General features: G+C 40.4%; 1 protein-coding gene across 1 annotated transcript in view; it reads right to left on the bottom strand.

The window, feature by feature from the left end:
* TEP1 (telomerase associated protein 1) overlaps positions 1 to 26,469 on the bottom strand; it is a 2,704,809-nt gene that overhangs the window by 796,494 nt on the left and 1,881,846 nt on the right. Inside the window, exon 36 of the mRNA XM_044058078.1 lies at positions 11,547 to 11,759. Within this exon, the coding sequence (XP_043914013.1) occupies positions 11,547 to 11,759 (213 nt within the window). The remainder of the gene's footprint in view (positions 1 to 11,546; positions 11,760 to 26,469) is intronic.

Genomic DNA, 26,469 nt, shown 5'->3' with positions numbered 1-26,469 from the left:
TGGCTGGCGGGGCCGAAACAGAGGTCTCGCCCGCCGCTTGGGTGCTTCTCCCTCCGGTCTTTTTCCTAGCATCCCTCTCCTCTCCAGAAACGGGAGGTTGAGTCCCAGGAGCAGGAGGGGGTGCCACGGAGGGAATAACCGGAGCCACGGTTGTTCCCGAAGGAGCGGAGGCCGGAGCCGAGTCCGGCGGTAAAAGACCCGCCAAGACAAGCTTGGACCTCCGCTCCTAAGTGCCCTGGGGTTGAACCCTGCACAAATGGAGCATCCAGATGTGAGGTGTTCAACCCCAGGCACTAACACACCAGTGTGGCCATCAGCCGGGAGAGCTTATGGCCACACTCGAGTATTGAAAAGACAGATTTGGGCTGATCAGCCATCAAATCTAAAAGCTACTCAAAAATAGTAACTAAAACTAATACAGACACACAGGCCCAACACACACACTCGCCAACAGCGAGGGAGGGAAAAAAATTACTTAATTCAACTCTAAATAAAACTATTAAAGAGGGAAGCCTAAACTTTCACACAAAAATACACAAAAAATTACAAATTTTCTGATTTAACAGTTAAGAAAGAAGCACTTAGCTGAGAGCTATGAATACCAATCCAGTCACCAGCGCGGCAAACGAGATCTGAGGTCATGAGGGTAGAGCAGGGCATTATGGGTGAGGGGAGGAGCTGAGAGCTTGGATCCATAGCTGGAAAACCATGCCGGTTCGGATCCGATATCGGATCCATAACCCACAGGTTGCAGACAAATGAATATCCTACTTCAGATGTAAGCTTCTTCGGATATGAATCTGTTGGATCCGACGATGTAGATCTGGTATCAAAAGCTGCTGTATCCAAGGGTTTTGCATTTTAATCCAATAAAATCAGATTAGAACATTACTTTAGCAGGTGGTTCTTCAATATGAGCAGAGCTCAAACAGAAGATCCAGAAGGGTCCGAAGGACACTTCGTGGCCTCTTTTTTTTCTCTGTTTTCTTGGGGGAATGAGCTCCAGACTTTGACTTAAAAAAGGTTATAGGGAATAATCCTTTTAGGATAAGTTTATTTTTATGATCCATTAGGGCCCTTGCATATCTTGACAAGGCACACCCAAATAGGGCAGACCTAAACAGTACACATAGGAATCGTCCATCTGAAATCAAATGCAAAGGCATTTGACACAATTCCCCACTCGGGCATCATAGATAAGCTATCCAGCTTAAATATAAACCCCTATGTCACAAGATGGGTCGCAAACTGGCTTAAAGACAGAACCCACAGAGTGAGAGTTGCTGGAGCCATGTCAGACTTGAAACCGGTCACAAGTGGCGTCCCACAGGGTTCTGTCCTGGGACCACTCTTGTTCGGTATATACTTTTCCGAGGTACAGGCAAACGTGGGAGGACTATGGCTCACCAAGTTCAGCGACTGCAAACTGGCCATAATCAACTCTCCAGCTGACACAAACATCCTTCAAGAAGGTCTCACAGAGACAGATAACTGGTGCCAGCACCATGGTTTAAAGCTAAATGCCAAAAAATGTATAGTCATACCCTTTGGCAAAAACAATGTGCCCACAAATTACCACATAGGCGGAAATCCATTAAGTACAGAGAAAGTTATTAGGGACCTGGGGACCCAAGTTGATAGCAATCTCTCCTTTGAAAACCACATTGCCAAAGTTGTTAGAAAGACCTTCTGCATAGCCCACCTCATCATGAAGGGTTTCACATGTAGATCAAGAGAGGTAATCGTGCCCCTTTATTCATCCCTCATCAGGCCCATCATAGAATACAATGCCCCTTTCAGGATGTACCTTACCCGACACCTGCAGCAATTAGAAAGACCCCAAAAGTATCTCACCAAGAGGATCAAGGGTCTCAAACAGATGCCATATGCTGCTCGGTTAAAAAAACTCCAGCTCTACTCAGTTGCATACCGCCTACTTGAGCGATCTATGCCTGACATACAAAGCTATGTCAAATCCAGAATTAATGGACATGCTCCACCTCAGTAAATCTAAATCCCTTAGAGCCACACGCTCGAGGGACTTGAACCTCAGCACAGAAATAAAGAGAACTTGCTGGAGGGACAGGTTCATAACCCAGAGGCTCCCTTTGCTCTGGAATAGAATTCCAGTTCATGTGAGGCAGAGCACCTCAGTGAATCTCTTCAAGAAGAATCTCGATAAGTGGATGGGGGATCGTAGGTTTGTCCCAGGGATTACTCCTGTGTCACTATTAGACAGAGGCACGTAAACTAAACCTTAAAAAGGGCACAGTATACTCAAATCAAGGGGTGGCGTAAGCCATACAGAATTGGGCTAGGCTTATAATTGCCCCAGGGCAGATAGCCTAGTATGAACCTATGAAAGAAAAATTTTGTGGCCACAGGCTTTACATTTCTTAAACCCTGGTGGGTTTTTTTTTTAGCAATTTTGGAGGAAAAACTCCCACTAATAAAAAGGAAAGATTTTTTTTAAAGAAAGAAAGTGAGAAATTACCAACAATGGTAAATGAAGGAGCTACCACAAGGATACAGAATAAGAAAGGAAAGAAAATACCAATAATGGTAATATTAATTTACATTGAAAAGTGTAGAAAGGGTAAGAGAGGAATAGTATAGAATATAAAAAGAAAGGATAGATATACATAATCTAGTTTTACTCACAAACTAATACCAAAGCTTGAGAACTAACAGTGACCAAGTCTGTATGCGAAGGCAGCAAAAAGATCTGAGGTATGGTGGGGAGCAAGGGCAATATGAGTAAGGGAAGATCTTCAGAGTTTTCAGTATCCACAAGCTGTAAAAAGGGGTTGAAATGGATCAGATCACAGTTTATGTCACAGCATGATGGAACAATGAGTCCCCCAAGTAAGGAGAAACAGGAGGAGTGGGAGACATCTGAGGAAGAAATATGGACTTGAAAGAAATACAGATTTAATATTGTGTAATATTTATACAAAAGAGAAAGCAAAACTAACCAATACAAAAAAAGCAGCACCAAAGACTTTTGAAGAGAAATATAGGTAAAGACGTCCAGATATGGAAAATTTTATAATACAAAAATAAGAAAACAAAGGGGGAAAGTAGAAAAGAGGATTACGACATAGAAACTGTGGTTATGGATTATCTGCAAAGTGAAGGATTTAGTGTAGAAAATCTAACTGAAAACATCATAGCATGATAAAATAATGAATCCTCAAATTGAGAAGAAACCAGATGAACAGGGAGCATCTGATCAGTTAGAAGAGTAAAGAAGAGGGAACACATCAACAAAATTAATCAGAAAGATAGACGTGATAAAAGCAATGGGCAATATCAGAACAACCCTGGATCTACTGTACACTATGGTAAATAATAAACTAACGATATCAGCACAGGCAGAAAAAACTTAGAATACATGCAGATAAATATACAGGAAAAGTACAAGCTAGGCAATTTATTGATGACCCCAAAAAGTTTTTCAGAGAATTGGGAAACAAGACAAAAGGAATAGAAAAAAATATACCTGCACTGACTGATTACTTTACAATGACCATGAAATAGTGGCAAACTACTTTGCAGTTAAGCCATGACAAAGGACAAATTATTATTCTAGGGATAAAAATTCAAAGGGGCTATTCCATAGTGAATCTTTGTCACTGCTGCTCTTCTATCTTTCTTTTAGACCATTAAGCTGTCTACTTAACAGATTAGGTCAAAGCTACAATTTGGCTTCCAGAAAACAACAAAGTGCAAAGATTTATCTTCTTTTTGTGGATAACTTAAAACTGCATAGTTCATCGGATGAGGAACTGAAAGCACAACTGCAAGTGGTCAAAACTTTTTTCAGATGATATAAGACTGCCATTTGGTCTTGATAAATGTGCAAAAGCAACCTTTAAATTAGGAAAGCTGCAGCACCAAGAAAATATCTGTTTGGTACAGAAATGTGATATAAAAGAACTTGAGCAAGAAGGAGTGTATAAATATTTGAAACTGATGAAGGATCAACAATAAAACATGAACAAATGCGAATACAACTTTTTAAAGAATATTTAGAAGACTAAAATTAATACTCAAAATATCTTTGACATCTAGGAACAAAGTCCAAGCTATAAACCAATTTGTTCTAACAGTTTTTGAGTGACTGACTGGCTCCAAACGGTACTGGATCAGTTGGACAGGAAAAGAAAAAAAAAATGCTTCATGCTTATTAAATGGTTTATAAAAATAAGTGTATACCAACAGTATATATTCCACGTTCTGCAGGAGGCATGAGCCTCCTCGAAATTGATTATATGTATAGATCTGCAATTGTAGGACTGCATACATATTTACTGACCTCACAAGATCCAGAAATACAGAAAATTTTAAAACATGAGGAGAGCAAGTTTAAGATGACTTCCTTGCTTAGTTTAGCAAAAGCATATTGGTGTCAAGCCGGAATAGAAATCAAATCAGAAGTAGATAAAAAAATCAGGCAGCACTTGAATGTGCTAAAAAAAACAAAAGAATGAATGTAAAGTAAAGGATCAGATGAGAAGTCAAGAAATGTAAAAACATGCATAAATATAGTGGGAAGTACAGAAACCCCTGGAACAACCTCATGTCAATCAGGATTTACTAGAGAACTGGTTAAGATGAAATTAATTTAAACCAAAAGATGAAAGGTTAATATTGGCTGACCAAGATGGTGGACTATGCACATGTTGTTTTACAGATTCCACTGAATATATTGGAGAAACAGATAAATGTATGCTTTATAGGGTCATAGGTTCCTAGGATGATGCTAGGTTACTGACCTGGAGGCCTTTATAAGCCTAACCAAGAATTTCACCCAAGTTCACACAAAGTCAGCACCTGTTTCCCCAGTCCACCAGGGAGACTGGTGGGATCCAGGGGTGTATTTTCTGTTTCTCATCCAGTCATCCAGGTTCTTCTTAAAGACAGCTAGAGTGGTACTCTGCTTGACATGGAGAGGGAGTCTATTCCACAGATGGGGGAGTCTGTGGGACACAGATTTATCCCACCAACAAATTCTATTAATGTCACCAACCACATTGAATCCTTGCATGCGGGTTGCACAAGTGGAGTTTAACTTATGGATATGCAGCAACTCCATCAAGGCTGGGTCTGAGATAGCCTTGCATGCCAGACGCAGGTCACCTCTGAGCAGTATGTATGAGACTGAGTAGAGAGAGACAGGGCTTTTAGCCTATCTGTATGGGATAGATGTTTTTGACCATGGATTTTCCTGGTCAGGAACCTCTGTCATCTCTCCAGCTGCCACATGTGCTTGGCAAGGTACATGCCGAAAGGGACATTGTACTCACTAATGGGTCTGATAAGGGAGGAGTACAGGGGAGTTATGACCTCCTTGTTCGTGGATGAATTATCCTTACTTATAAGGCAGGTCATGTAGAAAGCCTTCCATACAACGAAGGCAGCATGGTGGTCAAAAGTCAGGTTGCTATCAACCTGGGTGCCCAAGTCCCTCACAACTGATTGCATACTTAGTACATTGTTATTAATGTGATAATTAGTGGGGATGACATTTTCCCCAAAGGAGATAATTATGCATTTCTTGCCATTCAGTCTGAGGCCATGCTTCTGGTACCAGTCATTAGTATGGGTAAGGCCCTCTTGGAGGATGTTTACATCACTAGGGGAATTTAAGACCTCTCCCAGCTTGCAGTCATCTGCAGACTTGGTCAGCACAGACCATTGGTTTTAGCATGAATCTCATAAAAGTATATCCCAAATAGTAAAGGTCTCAAGATCGATCCTTGGAGTACACTGCTCATTATGGGTCTACTACTAGAGGTGGTTTCCCCTATTTTGACTGACTGGGTTCTATCAATGAGCCAGTTAGCCATCCATCTGGTAACATAGGAGTTGATGCCTAGCTGGGAGAGTTTATCTTTTATGACCAAGTGGAGAATAGTGTCGAAGGCTTTGGCTAGGTCAAGGTAGGTGGTGTGCACTGTCTTCCGACCAACTGTTTTAAAGAAGTCGACCAAGTTTAACAGGCATGATCTCCCTTTGACAAAACCAGACTGTGTGGGGTCAAGTGTTTGGAGGTTGCCAATATCCTTGTTTATAAGGTCCACGATAATGCGTTCCATGGCCTTGCAGATCAGACTAGTTAGGCTGATGGGCCTATAATTGCCTGGGTCAGTGGACGCTCCACCTTTGTGTAGAGGGGTGAGTGTGTCTGTCCTCCATTCAGCTGTGATGAAGCCTTTGCTCAGCTTTGGTTGAATAGGGTGCCTAATGGAGCTGACAGCTCATGCCTGAGTTCATGAAGGATACAGCCAGGGACGTTGTCGGGTCCCATGGAGACTGTATTTTTTGCTTTTGAGAGGGCATTAAAGACCTGGTCCCTGGTGATGACAGCAGGGTGCAGGTGCTGGGGATGCCCTGGTTTACAGATGGGGAGGACAGGGGGACAGTAAATCAAAACTGGAAACAGTAGCACACCTTGCTGTTTGGTGTGATACAATAATGGTAGAAGGCCTGTATACTGAAAGGCATAACAAGTGACAAGACTCTTGCATTGGGGGACTGTGCAAACATTATACTACAGAAGTAGCTGAGAAGCATCGGGAAACATGAGCCACAAAGTACTTTAGAAAATGGAAGTTTATATTGTATGGGATCACCCACTACTAATAATTCAAAAAATAGATTTGAAAAAAAAAAGATATAGCAGTTCAGGAAAAGCCAAACGTAGCACTGATCATTGAAATTGCTACAGCCAGTGATTACAATGTCTTACGTACAGACAGACAGGATTTGTAGGCAGAAACGAGGGCAATGTGGAAGAAGCATACTCAGACAGTTCCAATAGTAGCAGTGGAAATGTGTCTCATAAAAAAGAATTACAGTCATATTTAAGTATGTTATTGATACATCAATAAGAATTCCCAGAAGAGTCAGTCCTGGGCACATTGCAGGAGCTGCAAAGAGCATTTCTGGCTAACATCAAAAATTGATACAATACTAATTTCATGAACTTTACTCATCTTTGACTTAGAAATGGGGCCCATTCCTATCATGGTATTAGAAACCCAAAAGTCTTGAAGAAATTAAAAAAGCTAGGAGCAACACAATAATTAAGTTAGGTCATTGATGCTACCTACAAAGCTGTTAAAATAATGTCTGTTAAACAACGATATTTAAATGTGCATTATCAGTCAGAAATTAACAGCTTCATACCACAGCAGCACTGCCCGCTTCAAGGTCTGAACAAAAGCTAGTTTCCAGTTTATTTGAAGATGTAAATGGGCAAGAAAACTCCATTCACAGATTACTTTTTACCTTATCACAAATTAGTAAATTTTTCCTTTAGTCAAACCCGAAGTGCTACAATGAAGGAAAATATTTTCAGTACTTGCGTATTATCTCAGCCACATTCCTAAACAACTCACTGACTTTATGTTACAATGTTAAGCAATGAGCTGGTCAAAGTTTATCCAAAGAGGTTGTAATTGATGGCTGCCTGGAGTTGTTTACAGACCTGAGATTTATTTTTGGCTTAGAAATTACCAAAGTGGGATACAGAGTGAGATGACTTCCCAAGTTGGGCCATATTTGTAGTGTTTATCAGGAATGTGCAAGCGGCATTCGTAGCTCTACTTAATCGGGAGAAGGTAAAATACAGGTTGTGCTTGGGTTGGTTTGTCGGACAAGTTACACTCATTCCCCCCAACACCAACACGTTTTTCTCTGTTGTGACTGATGCTTCATTTCTGTTCCTGCTGATTAGGTAGTAATGCTGTCCCAACACTTGCTTTCATTCACGGCACTTACCTTGACTCTTGTCCTAACAGGTACAGAACAGTACTGTTCAAATAATTTCATGGCATCTTTCTCACCAGCAGAACAACAGTATTACAATGAACAAGGGAAAAATAAATAAAGCTGTATTTTTTTCACATTTGTTTACAATGAATGTGCAACCAAGCAGTAAGCTGTTTTTCATCAAAGACCCATAAAGAAAAGCTCCACAATGAGATCAGACTCCGTTATTCTGTAATTTCTAAAACTGTTTTTTCTGTGCAACTTTTACTGTCATCCAATGAGGTTTTAGTTGCTGGCTACCTTGACTTCTTCACAGAAGCAGGATTTCTTTTCTGATTACAAATAGGGTTGCCACCTTAAATGGCCAAAGTGGGACATTTTTGGTACAAACATCAGATTTTACAGTCCGACACATACCCACGGTCAGTACAAAGGATAGAACTTAACTTGTTTGCCTAAATAAATGCTTATTCTTGTAATAACATTTAGGTATTTTAGATACAGAATAACTGTTTTATGCAACTATTACATAAAATATAGGAAATAATTTTGTCCTACAATCTCAGGACATTTGCCATTTTTACAATTTTTTGTCAGGACACAACTGCCCAAAGAGGAGTGGGACAGGTGGTAACCCTAATTACAAAATGAGCCGAGTGAGTTGTTTAGGAATGTGGTTGCGATAATATGCAAGTACCATATTTTCATACTACTCTCCTGATTTTCTATCTGTATTTTATTTGCATTTTTACCTGCATTTTCTTCTTTTTTAAAACATCCTTATTGAATTATCCCTTGTGACAAGTTCACATTTAAAAATGTTATACTTTACACATATTGTTAAACGTAACATATAATCAAAACAACATTAAAAAAATTGTTCAATTCCTGCCTTCTTTTAAACCTAATCTCTCCCCTAAAATATTTTTCTGCATGTATTGTCCCCACAGTTTCCAATTTTTAGGTAATTTATTTCTAACCTTTTCTTATAATATTCACTACTTCAAGTATAGTTGGTTTAAATTTTGTTCTTGTAGTTGCATTTTGTTGGCAGTCACCAGAATTAAACTTAACAAGGTCTTAATATGTCTAAGAAATTCAGATGCTGTATCCTAGCTCAAAAATAATTTCCTTAATTACCATCATTTGCTTGCCCAGTATTTCTGACAGAGCACTCTGTATGGAATTTTTAGTTAGCCAACTCATTACCATCTACCTAAGGAAATTTTCTCTGGAGTCTTTTTGAGGTATAATTGTATTTATGCAAAGACTTCCAGGAAAAAATCCTAAATCTTCTAGATTTTGATGCATATTTAGAGGGAATACATATGTCCTCTCGTTGTTTCTTTGTGAATTGCATACCTAACCCATCTTCCCAAATGTTTCTAACTTGTTCTGATTGATTCCTATAGTTTTTGTGCAATATTTTATTTTCCCTACTAATTATCCCATTTTTTAACAGCAGATTCTGTTCTAGATTCAATTAAAAACTCAACCAGTGCAGGCCCTTCATTTAAGATTCCCCTATCCCTTTCTCTTTGTCTACACTCTGACATCAATCCCTGATAAGGAAGGCAGTCACCAGCTTGCAATCTAAAAGTCTTCTTGGCCTTTCCCTCTAATTATTTGTTCCCAGTACCTTGGTTCCTTTGCCAGCTTCCCCCAAAAACTGCATCTCCCACTTTCCTCTTGTCTGTACTCCTAAATGCAGTCGTCCCTATCGGCAGAACTTCCTTTCATCACTCCCATGTTGGTTTAGTTCTTCATATACTTTCTGCAACCTTATGAATACAATAGTTTATATGACTACTGTAGTTTTACTTAAGGATCTGTATCTAAAATCTCATTCTTCGCTTAGTTCTTGAATCCCTCCCATTTCATCATCACCCCTTTCCACTTTGAAATGTAGCTTTTTACTTTTTTTATGCACAACAGCCTTAACAGTGCAGCTCTAAAATATCCCTTCAAATTGAGCAATCCTAAACCTCCTTACTCTATATGGAGAATCATCTTATCCCACTTAACTCTTGCCCTCTTCCCCCAAATAAAATTCAACTCTCTGTTAATTATCCACATCTTCTCCTGATGAAAAAAACCCGCCTCACTAGTATGTAAAACTAAAAAACATTTTCACCATTTGTAACTATCTGTATGATCAAGAACTTTCAGTTTCTCAGTCTCTGCATTACTTTTTGTTTAGTCTCTTTCCACATATCTTCAGCTGCCATAATAGAATCCTTTTTAATCCATACACATAAATACTTCATCTGTTCATGTCCCTATAAACATGGTTATAGCTACACCAATCCATTTCTGGGTACTTGGTTTACCATTATATTAGCTTCACTAATTTTATATCCTATAAAGACTTGAAGTGGTCTCAAAATGTTCCACACCACCAAAATGTTGTTTTCTGGATTTTTCAAAGACAAAATAATATCATCTGCAAATATAACTCTTGCACATTACTATACCTTTTATATCCTTGAATTTGTGGCTACCCTTTCAGCACATATAACAGTCATGATAATATCCTGCCAACTACTATTTGCATCACTAACGTCTTGTGCTTTGTCTAAAGCCAGCACTAGAATCTGCAAAGGTTTATATCAAATAAAGCAATCGTTTTCTACAATATACACAGGAAGAAATCAACCTTTCTAACCTGAAGATATAGCAGGACAACCAGTACTGGCAATAATGATGGTGTGAGTCCTAGTTATTTCTTCTGGGATATGTAGCAGGTTGGAAAAACATTTCTGTAGATACAGCAGGACTTACCTACTTAAATCTTTTACTACACAACATAACCCCAAATAACATAAAAGCTGCAAATATTTCACACACAGCAGGAACTGAGTTGTAGCATCAGCAATATTGTTAAAATATTAACTTTAAGTCCCACCCCATGTCTTCCTTTTTCTAGTTTTGTAAAAAAAGATAATTGCAAAGGCCAGAAGATCATATAATGTTTAAGTAATGATCCAAGAATGACCTGGTACTTTGCAATCTCCTTTTGACTACAGAGCTCATCAAGACATTCACTGGTTTACAAGAAGCTTTTCAAACACACAGGCATGCATTTTACTTCTAAATTCCAGCATGCATAGTGACAGGCAAGTGTACAACAACAGTGTGACCGTTTTCCATAAATATTTTACTTCAGCAGTTGTTAAAAGTAAAACATACCTTACAAACTTTTTTTTTCAGCTACCTATAAGGATCTGAAAGAGATCAAATGCATAGTGGAGGACATTTTCTGGAACAAATGGGAAAACTCTTATAACAACAGAACAAAATGAAAGGAAAACCAGCTGCATGGAATGTGTTAACAGATGTGAAACACCTGTTAGTATTTAAAACTTAAGCTGCATGAGTACTTAATAATCATTTAAAAATATGATTGCTACACACAAAATGGCTGACCTTCTCACCCATTACACTGTATCAGTAACATTATTCCTGCTACATGCTGTCTAGGTGCTTCATAAAGGCTTTCTTTGAAATTGTGCACCATTTATCTTATAATACCAGCTGAAGGTAAATAGCCACCGTAATTGTACTGTAGACATTTAAGTGTTTGATTGTAAAATGAGTATTTTTATTCTGTTTCATGTAATAAATAATGTCTATAATGTGTCGTATATGCCTTTGGTCCAAGTTGTGGTTCAAAAAGTTAATAAACAAATGAACAAATAATTCCTTGGCAGCAACAATAGGTAACTGATTCCAAACTATATGTGTCTAAAACCAAAAGAATACTGTACCTTGTAGTCACTCCCGCCAGTGACCAGATATCGCCCATTACAGACATATTTGGCTACATCAACAGAACCATTGTGAGCTTGATAGCTGCCCACAGTAAAATTTTTGGCTGTGCAAATCAACCTGACCTCTCCATCCAGTGAGGCAGAGGCAAGAAAATCTCCAGAAGGTGTGTACGACAGAGCTCGAATAGAAGCCTTTTGCCCAGAAAATACCTAAAAGGAAGAAATGCATTAATGTTTCCAAACTTCTTTAATGTTTTTTCACTTAGTTTTGTCTAGTACTGAGTGCTGTATGTCTTTTACTTCTGGTATTAATTATGAAATTAAAAATAATTTTGAAAAAGAGTTAATGTTTTCTTTTTAATGTATTATACATAACAAGCGAGTCAAAAAGAGAATCATAAAATATTACCAGTGAAAGTTCTACAATAAAATAGTGATTCCTTACTTTTGTAATTCCACTGTACTCAATTCAGGGTAAAGGAAAGGCAATGGCAGAGAAACTTCTTTTGGTAAGAAAGTACAGTTGTGTAAAATCTTAGCATAGGAGTAGATGTCCTTGTCTACACTGTTGCAGGATTCTTTACAACAGGGATCCCCTGCTAAGTGTAGTCCAACATCCGGACAGTATACCAAAGCCTTAAGATTGCAATGGGTATGTCATATGTCACATATATGCTCCCTGAGCACGACGTAGGGCATAAATGTGAAGTTCAAGCACACTATCCTCAGAAATGAAAATCCCCAGTAAGAATGACAGTCTAAGGATATAGTGGACAACAACTACATCCAAAATGAGAAAGGATTGGGGAGGAGGGAGGGAGCAAATGCTACAACAGTGAAGAGGGCATCTACTGTCATGGTGAGATTTTACACAACTATGTTATGTCCTTCCATATCACTGTTGCAGTATTCTTTACAATAGGGAGAGTACAAAAGCTCAGGAGGCAGAGTGGGAAGAGGAAGGGCCAGCAAAGCCTTCAAGCAAACCATGAAGAATGGTCCTTGGCAAAACCAGCTCTAGCCCTAGAAATTTTATCCAACTTATAGGGCACAGGTAAAAAAGTGCGTGGTAAAAAAGTGCGCACAGGTAGCTGCTGCAAGAATAGAAGTAGTATCTAAACACTTGAAAACAGCACCAGAAGAGGCCACTGCCCTAGAAGAATGAACCTTAACAGAAGAAGGAAAGCTCTTTCCATGAAAAGAGTAACAAACAGAAACAGCTTTAGATATCCAAGAAAAAAAATGGTTTGCTTGGAAACAGCCAAACCTAATGATCTAGGATAAAAATATGCCAAAAGCTGCTCAGATTAATGAGTGGTCTTAGTTTTATCCAAGTAAAGTACAGTTGTGTAAAATCTTACCATAACATTAGATGTCCTCTTCACTGTTGCAATATTCATTAAAGAAGGGATGTCCTGTCCTGGACAGCCCATCACTTAGCCAGTATAAATACGCTTAAAAGAGATCTTGTTTGCACCATACACCACATTTATGCTCCCATATGGGTGTAATTACCTAGAAATGAATTGCTCCCAGAAGAGAACATTTATCATAGGACACAGGAGTCCATGCACATACAGAAAGAAAAAATGCAGAATAAAAAAGAGGGGGTTGGAGGTTGGGAAAGTGATGAGGACATCTATTGTTATGGTAAGATTTTACACAACTGTACTATGTCCTTCGATACTACTGTTGCAGTATTCGTTAAAGAAGGGAGAAAACTGAAGAAACAGAATGGGAGGTGGAAGGCTGAGAAGAGCCCTCAACAAACCAAAATAAAATGGTTTCAGCAAAACCTGCTCTGGCCCTAGAAACCATATCCAACTTATAATGCTTAACAAAGGTATGCACTGAAGAAGCCGCTTCAAGGATGGGATTCATGTCCATCCCCTTGAACAAGGCACCAGCAACAGCCCTTGAGGAATGAGCTATAACAGAAGCAGACAGAGATTTGACATGAAAATAACAAAACCAAATGGCCTTAGATATCCAGTAGGAGATGGTTTGCTTAGAAACAGCCAAGCAAAGAACTGGGATGAAAGGAAGCAAAAAGCTAATCAGACTTATGAATAGTCCTAGTTTTACCCAAATAGTACCTGAGCTGTCTGTGCAAATCCAAGGTATGCAGGACCCTCTCATTAGCAGACTGAGGAGAAAGGAAAAGGAAGGGAGTTGTACCGATTGATTTAAGGATGACTCATTTACTACCTTGGGCATAAAAGAAGGATTAATATGAAGGGACACCCTGTTCCTGTGAAAAATCAAAAAAGGAGGAACGGTCATAAGGGCCTGGAGCTCAAAAGCAGAAGTAACAGCCAGTAACAAAACAGACTTCCAGGCACAATGTTGCAAAGAAGCAGCATCTGCAGGCTCAAAAGGAGCCTGAGTCAGTTTATCCATAACAAAATTAAGGATCCAAGGAGAATGAATAGGTTTTCTTGGAGGCCTAATATGCAGGATACCTTTAACAAATTGTCTGACCTCAAAACATGACCTCAAAACATGAAATCAAAGGAGGAGTCAAGGGCAGACAACAAAAAATGGCTCAGAAATGGGCCTTCACACAACAGGCCAAGACAGACTGGAGCAACTCACACAAATAAGAGATGACCAGAGGGTGGGACCCCCACTAGAAAAGGGTCCTGGTTACAAGCATTCCACCAGACTGAAAATCGTTTCCATTTGGACATATAAGACTTTCTGGTTGAGGGTTTCCTTGCCTCCTGTAAAACTCTGAGCACATCCTCAGAAAACAGGAGCCAGAAAGGGATCAAAACCCTATTATCCACAATCTTAGTTGCAGAGTGGACAAGTGGGGATGGATGAGAAACCCCTTGCCCTGTGTGAGGAGATCTAACCTGTGAGGTAACTTGGGATGACTGCCCCTGGCAAGATGCATTAAGAGGGAGATCAAGTGCTGTCTCGGCCAAAAGGAAGTCACTAGTAAGATTTTTGGGAGTCCAGCTGAATTTTCTGCAGGACTCTTGTAAGAAGAGAGAGAAGAGGGAAAGCATAAAAGAAACCTCCCCTTCCAAGGAAAGGAAAGGATGTCCGTCTTCCAGGCCAGATGGCATGGCACTCTGTAACAGAAGAGAGGAAGCTCCCTGGGAGGTAAAATGATCTACCTGAGGAATACTCCTTTGATGGACAATGTCCAGAAACATGTCCCTGTGAAACATCCATTTGTGTGCCTGTGTTTTGGACCTCCACAGAGATTCTGGCACAAGGTTGATCTGAAGGAATATATACTGCCCGAAGAGTTAACTGATAACTGAGAACCACATCCCATGCCTGAAGTGCCATCCTGCAGAGGAGGTAAGATTTTCTGCCCCCTGGCTTGCTGACATATCACATCACCATAGTGGTGTCTATGTAGACATTCAAGCGGACCGGATAAAGAACATAGAGCAAAGAGCCTGAAGGGCCAGAATCAAAGCTCTCATCTCTTTGAACTTGACATGGTCTGACTTCTGATGGGGAGGCCAAAGACTGAACTTTCAGGTGACCAAGAGATGCCTCCCACCCCATGTCTGAGGCATCAGTGAACAGCTCCTGAGAAGGGACTGGAGGCTGAAAGGGCCAACCTGGGTTGAGAGCTAGCTGTTGAATCCACCACTCAAATTGCTTCTTGAGACAGGGAAGGACAGGTACACTGAAATCCAGATGGTGGCAGTACTGCAGCCAAACTGACTTGAGGTAGCACTGAAGCTTCCGCATCAGCAGTCTGGCAAGAGGAAGTATTGAAATAGTAGGGACCATGAATCCCAAGGCCCAAAGAAACTCCCTGGCTGGTATGGCAGAGAAACGAGACAATACCTTTGGAGGCAGAAGAGAGGCCAGCACTGGCACCGTCTGAATCCTGCATCCCAGATACACATGATCCTGAGAGGGAGTCAGGACAGAATTCTGGAAGTTGATAGCAAACCCAAGACTGTGAATAACAGAAATGATGAACTGCAGACCCTGCGACAATCGACTGGGAGATGGTACCTGAAGCAACAAGCATCTAAATAAGGAAACAATCTGAATGCCTTGGAGCCTGCAGAAGACAATCACAGGAACTATACATTGTGTGAATACCCTTGGGGTAGAAGACAGGCCAAACAGCAAAACAGAGAACTGAAAATGAGAGGAAGACCCAGAGAAACATAAAAACTTCCTGAAGTGAGGTTGAATAAGGATATTAAGGTAAGCATCTTTCAGATCCAAAGACACCAGAAAATCCTGGAGTAATCAAAGAGAAAACAATGTTTGAAGAGTAAGCATCCGAAAAAAAAGAGATCACGAGAAAGGTGCTGAGCCAGGAGAGATCCAAAATAGGTCGCCAAGTAAAATGAGGAAGTTGATCTAGAAAAGATTGAGGAATGACAGAAAAGGAAGGGAGAGATTTCCATACCATGAAGTAACCCTGATGTATAATAGAAAGAACCCAAGAGTCTGAAGTGATGAGATGACAATTTGGAAGACAAACTGAAGGGACAAAGGAACCTGGTCTAAAGGCAGGGGGGAGAACTGTCAAAGAGAAGCAGGCTTATCAGAGAAAGGAGGCTTCTGGCCCACAGAAATCTAAGAAGCCTTAGCAGATGGGGCCTGGCTCCACCCTTCCAAAACGTCCTCAGGAAGAGAATGGAGATGAAGCCAAGAATAACATTTCATAATGGACCCAAAAGCCGCAGCCCTACAAGAGGTGTCGGCAGCATCATAGCTACACTTAATAGAGTGACAGGCCACTTGAAAAGCAGAACCTAAAAAAGATAAGGCAGAAGATTGCCATCAGAATCAGGGAGGGTACAGATAACCTAGCAAGCCTGAGCAATCAAGGCTAGAGCACACCTGGTCATGTGGGTCTGGTAATTAATAGCACTAAAGTAAAAGCAGTCTAAACTTTCTTGCCAGTCTTCTGTATTGCCCTGCTATGCTTACCAGAAGACAAAAGTTTAGAAGGTTTGTCAGAAGAGACTGACACCACAGCAAGATCAGCAGAAGGACATTTAAATAAAAATAGACAGTGCTCAAGAACCTCATAGAACCTATCAGGTTTCTTAGGAGCAGGAGGCTGAGAATCAAGAAGCTTGGAAGCAGCAATGAAAGTATCTAACAAGGCAGCCAACACAGGAGGAACTGACGATGGTTTAGGAATATCCACCTGAAGCAACTCATAATATCTTCTCTGAATAATATTAGACACTTGAGATGAATCCCACTTATAAGAATTCCATCATCCTAGCAAGTGTGCCTCCAAAGGAGAATTCCTTGAAAGGAGACTCAGGGTTAACAGACTCCACTTCAACAGAACCATAAGTCAAAGGCATCTGTGAAGAATAAGACTGAGACCCCTCACCAGACAGGGAGTCCTCATCCAAGTAATATGGTTCCCTAAACCATTTAGAAGGGGTAGACATCAAAGAAGGAGCAGGTACTGAAACCTCCTGATGATGTTTTAGAGCCATTAAGGCAGAGAACAAGCCCTGAGTAAACTCTTGCCATTCCCTTTGAGGATCCATAGGACAGACCGAAACATGCTTCCATTTCTGTCTTTTCTTAGAAGGGATATCAGCCCTAACAAATACTGGAGATTCTGACTCATGGCGAGACTTGAGAAGAGAACCTGGAACTTTCTCCCTGACCGATATCTGTGAAACCCCTCTAAGACAGTCAACCCTGGTTCCCCTTTGACATCCAGAGCAGAAACCTGCAAAGTCTCAGAGGACATGTGAAAAGATGTATCCATGCCAGCATCTGGCAGGGTCATGGCAGAAGAATCTGATGTAAACACCAAACAACCTACAGATCTATTACCCACTTCCAGACCGATGTCCAGTGGAGGCTGGACAGCTACAGAATCTGGCCGAGACTTCTTGGAATTCTTTTCACCTAGCAGGAGTATCTTGGGGTTAAAGGATTCTGTATGGTACAAACAAAATCTATTTTAAGCTTATTTATACTGGCCGAGTGATGGGCTGCTCAAGATGGGACATCCCTTCTTTAAAGAATACGCAACAGTGATATAGAAGGACATTATCTGAGCTGTCTATGCAAATCCAAGGTGTAAAGAACCTTCTCAATGGCAGACTGTTGAGAAGGGAAAAAAGTAAGCAAATGAACAAACTGATTAAGAGACAACTCATTAACCACCTTGGGCACAAAAGGAGGATTAGTATGAAGAGACACCCTGTCCCTATGAAAAACTAAAAAAGGAGGAACAGCCATAAAGGCTTGCAAGTCCGACACCCATCTGGCAAAGGTAAGAGCCTAAAGAACAGACTTCCCAGAAGAGTGCTGTAAGGAAGTTGAAGCAGCAGGCTCAAAAGGAGCCTGGGTCATTTTTTTCAAAACAAAATGAAGGTTCCCAAGAAGGAGGAACAGGCTTCCTTGGGGACCTAATGTGAAGGATACCTTTCAAAAACTGTTTGGCCTCCAATCTAGAAGCCATAGGGGGGAGTCAAAGGTAGACAAGCAGAAATAGCTGATAGGTGGGCTTTAACAAAAGAATATGTCATCCCAGTATTGAGCAATTCACACAAATAAGAGAGAACCTTAGGAACATCCACAGTAAGTGGATCCAGGTTATGAGAAAGACACCAGATAGAAAAAAATCTCTTCCATTTGGACAAATAAGATTTTCTAGTAGTGGGGTTCTCAGCCTCCTGCAGGACCCTCAACACGTCCTCATAAAAAATGTGTCTGAAGGGGATCAAAACCCTATCACCTAAAATGTCAGTTGAAGTGTGGAGAGGTGAGGATAGATGAGAGATCCCTTTTGTTATGAGTAGGATAAACCCTGTGAGGTAACTTGCAATGACTGCACTTGACTAAAGGCAGAAGAAGAGGGGAACTAATGCTGTCTCGGCAAAAAGGGAGTCACCAACAAGATTTTGGGAACATTCTGTTTTATCTTGGACAGGACTTTCAGAATGACAGGAAAAGGAGAGAATGCATAAAAAAAATCTCCTTACATGAAAAAGATGCGTCCACATTCCAAGCCAGAGGACATGGGAATCTGGTGCAAAAGACAGGAAGTTATCTGTTCACAGGGGAGGCAAAGAGATCTACTTGAGGAGTACCTCACTGGTGGATCCAGAAACACATCCCTGTGAAGCATCCCCTTGTGGGATTGTATTCTGGATTTGCTCAGAGAATCTGCCATTATGTTTTGAGCTTAGGGAATATAAACTGCTTGAAGGGTCACTTGATACTGGACAGTTAGATCCCAGATCTGAAGAGCTAGTCTGTACAGAAGATAAGACCTTGTCTCACCTTGCTTGCTGATATACCACATCATTGTGGTATTGTCCGTGAGAATCCTGAGCAGCCCTGGAAGGAAAAGAGAATGAAAAGCCTGAAAAGTCAGAAGAAGGGCTCTCATCTCTTTGACACTGATGTGGTCTTTCTTTTGCAGAAGAGATCAAAGGCCCTACACTTTGAGGGGACCAAAGAAGGACCCCCATCCCATATGCAAGGCATCTGTGAAGAGTTCATGACAGAGGACTGAAGGTTAGAAATAATGTCCTGGATTGACTGACAACTGATGAATCCATGACTGAAGTTCCAGTTTGAGATATGGAAGAAGTGGACAAGAACTCTAAAGGATGAGAATGTTGAAGCCAAACTGATTTTAGAAACCACTGGAAATTTCTCATGTGCAGCTTGACTAGAGGAAGGATAGGAATGGTAGAAGCCATGAAACCAAGAGCCACTAAAAACTCCCTGGCTGTAACTGAAACCTGACAAAGAAGAGATTGAAAGAAGTCAATCAAAGTTGAAGCTTTGGGAGGAGGCAGGGATACCAGCGTTTTAACTGTCTGCAGCCTGCACCCTAGGAAAACATGATCCTGAGAAGGAATCAGGAATGACTTTTCAAAATGTACAGTAAACCTAATGCTTTGAAGAAGACAAATTGCAAAGTGAAGATGCTGAAGCAAAATCTCTGGAGAACAGGCCATGTAAGGAAAAATCTGTATTCCTCTCAATCTGCAAAAAGCAATTACAGGAGTGAGGCATTTGGTGAAGACCCCTGGGGCAGTACAGAGGCCAAACAGCAAAGCAGAGAACTGAAAAAGCCAGGAAGAACAGAGAAATGTAAAGACATTCTTTAAAGGGGATGGACAGGGATCCTTTTGATCCAGAGAGACAAGAAAAGCCTGAGGAAGAAGAGGAAACGGGTTGAAAGGACATCCAAAAGGAAGGAATCTTCAAAAAGGTGTTCAGCTGAGAAAGATGCAGAATGGGTCTCCAGGTGCCTTCTTTCCTGGGGGACTAAAAACACTCTGGAGTAAAACCCTTTCCTCTTCTGATGAGATGGAACCTCTTGAATAATTCCCTGAACCAACAGGTCTTGAAGTGTCTCTGGGGAAAAGGGCATTTGATCCTGAGGAAGATGAGGAATGCCCAAAAATGGGGGGAAGAGACTTCCAGACCATGAAATACCCCTTGGTGAATTATAGAAAGGACCCAGGAATTTTGAGTGATCTTTAACCAAAAAGGAAGGGACAGAGAGAGGAATGTGATTGGGAAGAGTAAGGCAAGAATAGTCAGACAGCATCTGGTCTGTCAGGAAAAGGAGGCTTCTGAGCTGAATGGGTTTGGGTAGCCTTAGCAGGTGGAGCACTTTTACCACCCCTTTTACCTTCGGGAGGAGGCTGAGACTGTTGATGGACAAAGGCAGGCTTGTTATTTATTTATTTGCCATTTGCTTACCAGGCAAGTACGACTGGCCAAAAAGAGCCTCTTTTTAGCAGAGGCCCAAGCAGAAAAGCTCAACATTACATTTTAAAGAAAATTAAACATAACATATAAGGTATAAATATGTATGCATTGCAGTTACAGTGAAACTTGTGAGAAGAAGGCAAAACAGTATATTCTTTAAGGTACAAACATAACAGTCTTCACATTACAGAAGAGTCTTTGTGATTGAAAGGCATTTTAGTACAGTCGTTTAATGAAGAAAAAGGGAAGAGGGCTATAGGAGAAGAGAGACTGATTCATTGTTTTTAAGATAATAATAGACTGGTTAAGTGTTAAGTACATTAAAAGGACAATAGACTGAGGTAAAGTACAGTCAGATGATGTGATTCAGCTGTTAGAGAAAGAGAAAAATAAGTGGTAGGGGATATTAGGGGATATGAGAGGATACATAGCTTGAACTGGGAGGTTGCTACAGCTAGGTAAAGGCTAGGGAAGACCGTGCTAACATTGTATATGGTGTAAAGACATGCACAGAGGAAGTAAGGGTACGAAGGCAGCTAGAACACGGAGGAGGAGAGAAAGGCAGAGGGAGAAAAAGAGTGAATGAAAAAAGCAGAGAAAACTTCAGAGGAAAAACAGCAAGTCCCATTCATCAAGAATGAATGAAGATTGACAACATCAGGTATACAGTTAGTTTCACCCAGGATGGGAACAAGAACAGATCCAGGGTTTGCTTAAGTATTCTTTGAGTGAGGATTTAAAAGAAGAAAGGTTAGTGACTTTTATGATATTAAGTGGCAAGGAGTTCCAAGCTTTAGCAACAGAGTAGGAGCAGTAAAGACTTTGACCAGAAGAAGTGGATGGTTTAGGGACAGTGAGTTGTTTGTCTCTGGACCTGAGATGTCTATTTCGGATGTGCAGGTCAAGTAAATGACTGATGTTTGGACAGTGTAAAGGTTTGTGAATAATATTACATACGGTTATTAGTTGGAAATAGGAGCAGTTGGGAAGTTCAAGCCAGTTGATGGAATGCAGACTACTGCAGTGATGTGCTGAGTGTTTAGGACTCATTGTGAACTTGGTGATTTTGTAACAGCTTTCTAACTTAACTTTTAAGGAAGCTTGTAAGTAGTTCAGAATTGGGGCTCCATAAAGTACAGAAGGTAGGAGGTAAGATTTGGTTACCATAATTTTAGAAGGAATATTCAGAAAGTAGTTATTCCTATATAATATGCCAAATTTTTGGTGTGGTTTCCTGATGCTACTTTGAATATGTAGGTCAAATTTAAGTTTGTCTGCAATAGTCACAGCAAGTAATTTAGTATAACTTTCAATTTTAGTTATATGTAATGAAAACATTTTGAATGAAATGATGTTTTGTCATGCATGAGTGACTTAGGAGTGAAAAGGAAGAGCTTATTTTTGTTTGGGTTGAATACGAGTTGAGGTGCAGTGAGCCATGTTTCAACAGAGGTGAAAGCTTGCTGTGCAATTTAGCTGTAGGTGTGTTAGAGTGAAGAGGAGCAGATGATGCTGGAGTCCATCTGTGTATCGAATAAGAGTACCTTGTCCAGAGGCTGTATGTAAGCTACTGATAAATATGTTAAAGAGTACAGGTCCAAGTATAGATCATTGTGGGATGCCTATTGTGTTAGGCAGCAGTGGTAAGGTAGTCCCTTTGCCATTTTACTGACTGCTGTCTGTCAATGAGGTAGCTGTGAAACCATTTAACAGACGGGAGTGAGATGCCACATTTGGAGAGTTTAAAGACAAGCTGAGAGTGAGAGACCATATCAAAAGCTTTAGAGAGGTCAATAAATAAAGCTGATACCAGTTTATCAATGTCTCTTGCTTTATTTACATTATCAGTGAAAGATAATAGGGCTGTGAATGTATTGTGGCCTGGTTGGAAGACATGTTGGGTATTGAAGATGAGGTTATTATGTAGGAGATATTGCTGCAGTTGACGGTAAACACATTTTTCAAGAAGTTTGGAAAGGTGTGACAGTATGGCTATAGGTCAGAAATCTGTTATTTCAGTTGAACTGCCACCTTTATGCAGTGGAATTATGCAAGATCTTTTCCAAATGTCTGGAACATGGGATTCTGCTATGGATCTGTTAATAAAAATATTGATTGGATAGGTATGGCATCAGCAGCAAGTTTTAGGTATTCTGGGGGAGGTTATTAACAGATGTTGAACAGAGTTTAAGCTTGAGTAACAGTTTTTTAATAAGAGATGTAGGAACAGGTTGGAAGGAAAAGGGGAGGGGTTGGAAGTGGAAGGAAGTGAAGAAGGATGAGATGATTTACAGTCAGATAGTTTGGTGGAATGCTGGAGGAAACTGGTTTGTGAGAGTGAGGATGAGCAGCAGGGTTTGGGGGTGAGCTTAATTATCCATTCTATGAAGTAATTATTAAACTTGATTGCTGTTTGTTGTGACGTTTTTTTCTGGATAAGGGTTGTTTTTTTTTTCTAGTTCCTGGACTTTTAAAGAAAGAGATGGAAGCCCAGAATTTTTTAGGGTTATGTTTGTACATATCTTGAGAAGTAGTGTGGTATAGCTTTTTGTGATCAATTGTTTTTTTTTACTCTGTTACAAAGTTGTTTAAATAGTTGTAAATCATTATCATTTTTGTTCCTATTCCATATTCTCCATGCTTGGTCTCTTTCTTTCATAATAAGTTTGGAGGATTTGGTCAGCCAAGGGGCAGGATTATGTTTAATACTTTTTATTCAGAGTGGGGTAAGAGAACTTAAAATGCTTAGGAATAATGTGTTGAATTGCTTGACAGCTTCATTAAGGGGAAGAAATTGAAGGAAGGAAGGCCCAATTTATAGTGTTTAATGTTTGAATTAAACCATCCTGGGTACATTTTGTAAGATTGAGGGTAGATTTAAGTTTATTTACTTGTATGGGAGCCCTACTTGTATAAGCTGCTGAATGGTCATTTAAACAATCTGAGTGTGTACCAGATGAGAGGTAATTAGAAGGGTTAGAGACTAGTATCCATCCAGGATGGATGGAATGTTGAGCATTATTTTTACTGCATTTTGGGGACTTGCTAATTTGGGTAAAGCCAAAGAGAGTTATGCTATTGGTAGAGTTGCCTGAGGACAGAGATTGCCAGTCTATGTTAACATCACCTAGTATGACTGTTTCATTATGGACAGAGTCTGAAACCGAAGCTGATATTTCCTCAAGAACTGGAATGTTGTGCCCTGGAGGGATGTATATAACAGCAGAGGATAAGTTTTGGAGGCATTAATTTTAAAGAAAGTGATAAGAATTTCAGCATTAGAAAATTAAGGAATGTGTCTGAAAAAGGGGTAACTGTGTAAATGTTTGGATAAAATAAGGCTAGTCCACTTCCTTTCTTGTGTGTTCTATCTCATCTAATTATGTCATAACCTGGAGGGAGGATTTTAGTATCTTTCATTTTAGGAGTTAGCCAGGTTTCAATGGCAGCAAGGAAATCTGGTTATACTGGTTAATACATGTGTGGAAGCTGGAGATTTTTTTCTTATGCTCATGAGGTTGGTAGTTATTGTAGTTACTATCTTCAGACCACGGTAGGAATGCAAGTTACAAAGAAGACTGCATTTGTCTGCACTTTGTAACAGCTAAGTCTTTCTATTCCAGTTATCCTTGGGTTCTAAGTAAAACTGAGTTTATAAAAATAACGGGAGAGTGTGTTTTAGCAGGTATGTTAAGTCAGGCATAGCAGCTCCCAATTTAGGAGATGAAGCCAAATTAATCAATGGATGTGCTGCACTACTTCTGCAATATAAAAACAAAGAAAAGAAAGGAAAATAGACCATCAAGGTGTATATATGCATGCTGGGTGAGTGCCTTTACAGAGTTCAAGTTACAGTTAAATAAAGGACTTGCGAGTTTTACTTGCAAATTATTTGTAGTAGAAAGGTTCAGATGTAAAACATACTTAAGGCTACATGCAAGCCACTGCACAGTCTTAATTTTTACCAGTGGCTGCTGCCACGTTACATCATCCAGACAAATGAAAAGCTGCATCTTGTGGAGATGTGTTTGGATGACTAGAAGCACTGAAAATAGTGTTCAATATTATAGGCTACATGCAAGCCATTGCATGGTCTTAATTTTCACCAGTGGCTGCTGCCACATTACATCATCCAGACAAATGAAAAGCTGCATCTTGTGGAGAGGTGTTTGGATGACTAGATGCACTGAAAATAGTGTTCAATATTATAGGCTACATGCAAGCCATTGCATGGTCTTAATTTTCACCAGTGGCTGCTGCCACATTACATCATCAAGACAAATGAAAAGCCGTATCTTGCGGAGAGGTGTTTGGATGACTAGAAGCATTGAAAATAGTGTTCAATATTTTAAGCTACATGCAAGCCGTTGCACAGTCTTAATTTTCACCAGCAGCTGCTGTGTTATGTAGTCCAGAGAAATGAAAGTTCTTGTAGAGATGTGTTTGGATGACTTGACGCACTGAAAATAGTGTTTAATATCTTGTTCTCAACTGAGCCAAAATTCTGCTGACAATACAGTATACAGTAGTCACAATAGTTTCACTGAAACATGGGAACAGGCAAAAAAATATGCTTCAACTCCTGTAGGACCTTACCCTTTTCTTGTAGGGACTTAAACAATTCCACAGCAGCAGCAACAAACAAATGCTCATTATCCAGAGGGGTATCCATGAGGTTAGCCTTGATATCATCAGGCAAAGGCTGAAGTCTGAGCCAGGAATACTACCTCGAAAACAGATCATAATGCAGCAGCCCTAAAAGAAGCATTAGCTGCATCACAGCTGCATTTAATGGAGTGACAAGCAACTTTGGAGGACGTCCTTAACAAGGCAAGAGCAGAGGCCTTCCCTTCAGAATCAGGCAAATCTGAAATGTCTTGACAGGCTTGGGAAAGAACAGCTAAAACATATCTGATAGTTCACAGTTCTAAGGGCTAGGGCAGCAGAAGTAAACAACTTCTTACCCAGTCCCTCCAGGGTTCTGCTGTCTTTACCAGAGGGAATTAATTTAGTGGAAGGCAGCAATTTGGAGGGCTTATCAGAAGTCACTGACAGCACAGAAGGGTCAGCAGAGGGACACTTATAAAGAAACTTACAGTCGTCAGACACTTTATAAAACCTATCAGGTTTCTTGGGAACAGGAGGTTGGGAATCAGGAGCCTGAGAAGCAGTAGCAAAACCATCCATTGGGGTAACAAAAACAGGAGGAACAGCAGAAGGGCCTAGGAGACTCCATCTGCAGAAGTTAATAGTACCTCTTCTGAACATCGGATACCAGAGTAAAGTCCCATTTGAAAAATTCCATCATTCTGGAAATAGTGTCACCAAAAGAAATCTCCTCAAAAGGAGAGCCAGGATTGATAGAATCTTCTTCCTCAGAACCACAGTATACCGAAGAAGGAATCTGATAGACGTCAGGGACTCCTAATCAGAATCATCATCAGCATCAGAGGAATCCTGCTCCCTAGACCTCCTAAGAGGAGTAGAGGACCAAGGAGGGGCAGGAACATAGAACCCTTGTGGAGGTTTTAAAGCTATAAGAGCACTGAACAGGCCTTGAATGAAATTTTGCCATTCACTCACAGGATCTTTAGGAGCAGGGGAAAGCTGTTTAGTCCTCTGCTTCTTTTTAATTGGGATGTCAACCGTAAACAATTTAGGAGGCTCAGATCCCTGATGACACTCAATGACTGTAGTCGGAACCTCTTCTCTTACTAATATCTGAAGAACACCCCTAGGCCCTTCAGTAATTATCAGCCGTGGTTCCTCCTGTACATCCAAAGCAGATGTTTGTAAGGCCTCCATAGATGTGTGTGGAGTTGGATTCATGCCTGCCTTTGAAGTGGTCATGGCACAGGAATCCAAGAAGGAAACCGGATGATGATACAGGCTTCCTACAGGCTTCCAACAGATTCAACAGAAGCATCCAGTGGAGACAGTACAGCTGAAGAATTTGACTGAGACTTCTTGGTCTTTTTCTTCGTAGATGGCTGACCCTCTGGCCAGGAAGATCTTCCCATATTGTCTTTAGCCAATAGCTTAAGTTGTTGGTTCTCTAAATAAATCAGAAAGGAAGAAAGTTGACTATGCAACATCTTAGGGATAAAAGCTTGACATATCTTACAAGATGTATGGTCATGGAAAGTGGCTAAACAGAACAAAATCTGCTCATGATGGTCTTTATGGGGAATCTGTCTGCCACACTGGCATTTCC

This window comes from Protopterus annectens, chromosome 16.part0 (genome assembly GCF_019279795.1).
Source record: "Protopterus annectens isolate FY-2018-M chromosome 16.part0, PAN1.0, whole genome shotgun sequence".
Taxonomy (NCBI): domain Eukaryota; kingdom Metazoa; phylum Chordata; order Ceratodontiformes; family Protopteridae; genus Protopterus; species Protopterus annectens.
The sequence above is the reverse complement of the archived record's forward strand: the minus strand, read 5'-3'. Positions and strand labels throughout refer to the sequence as shown.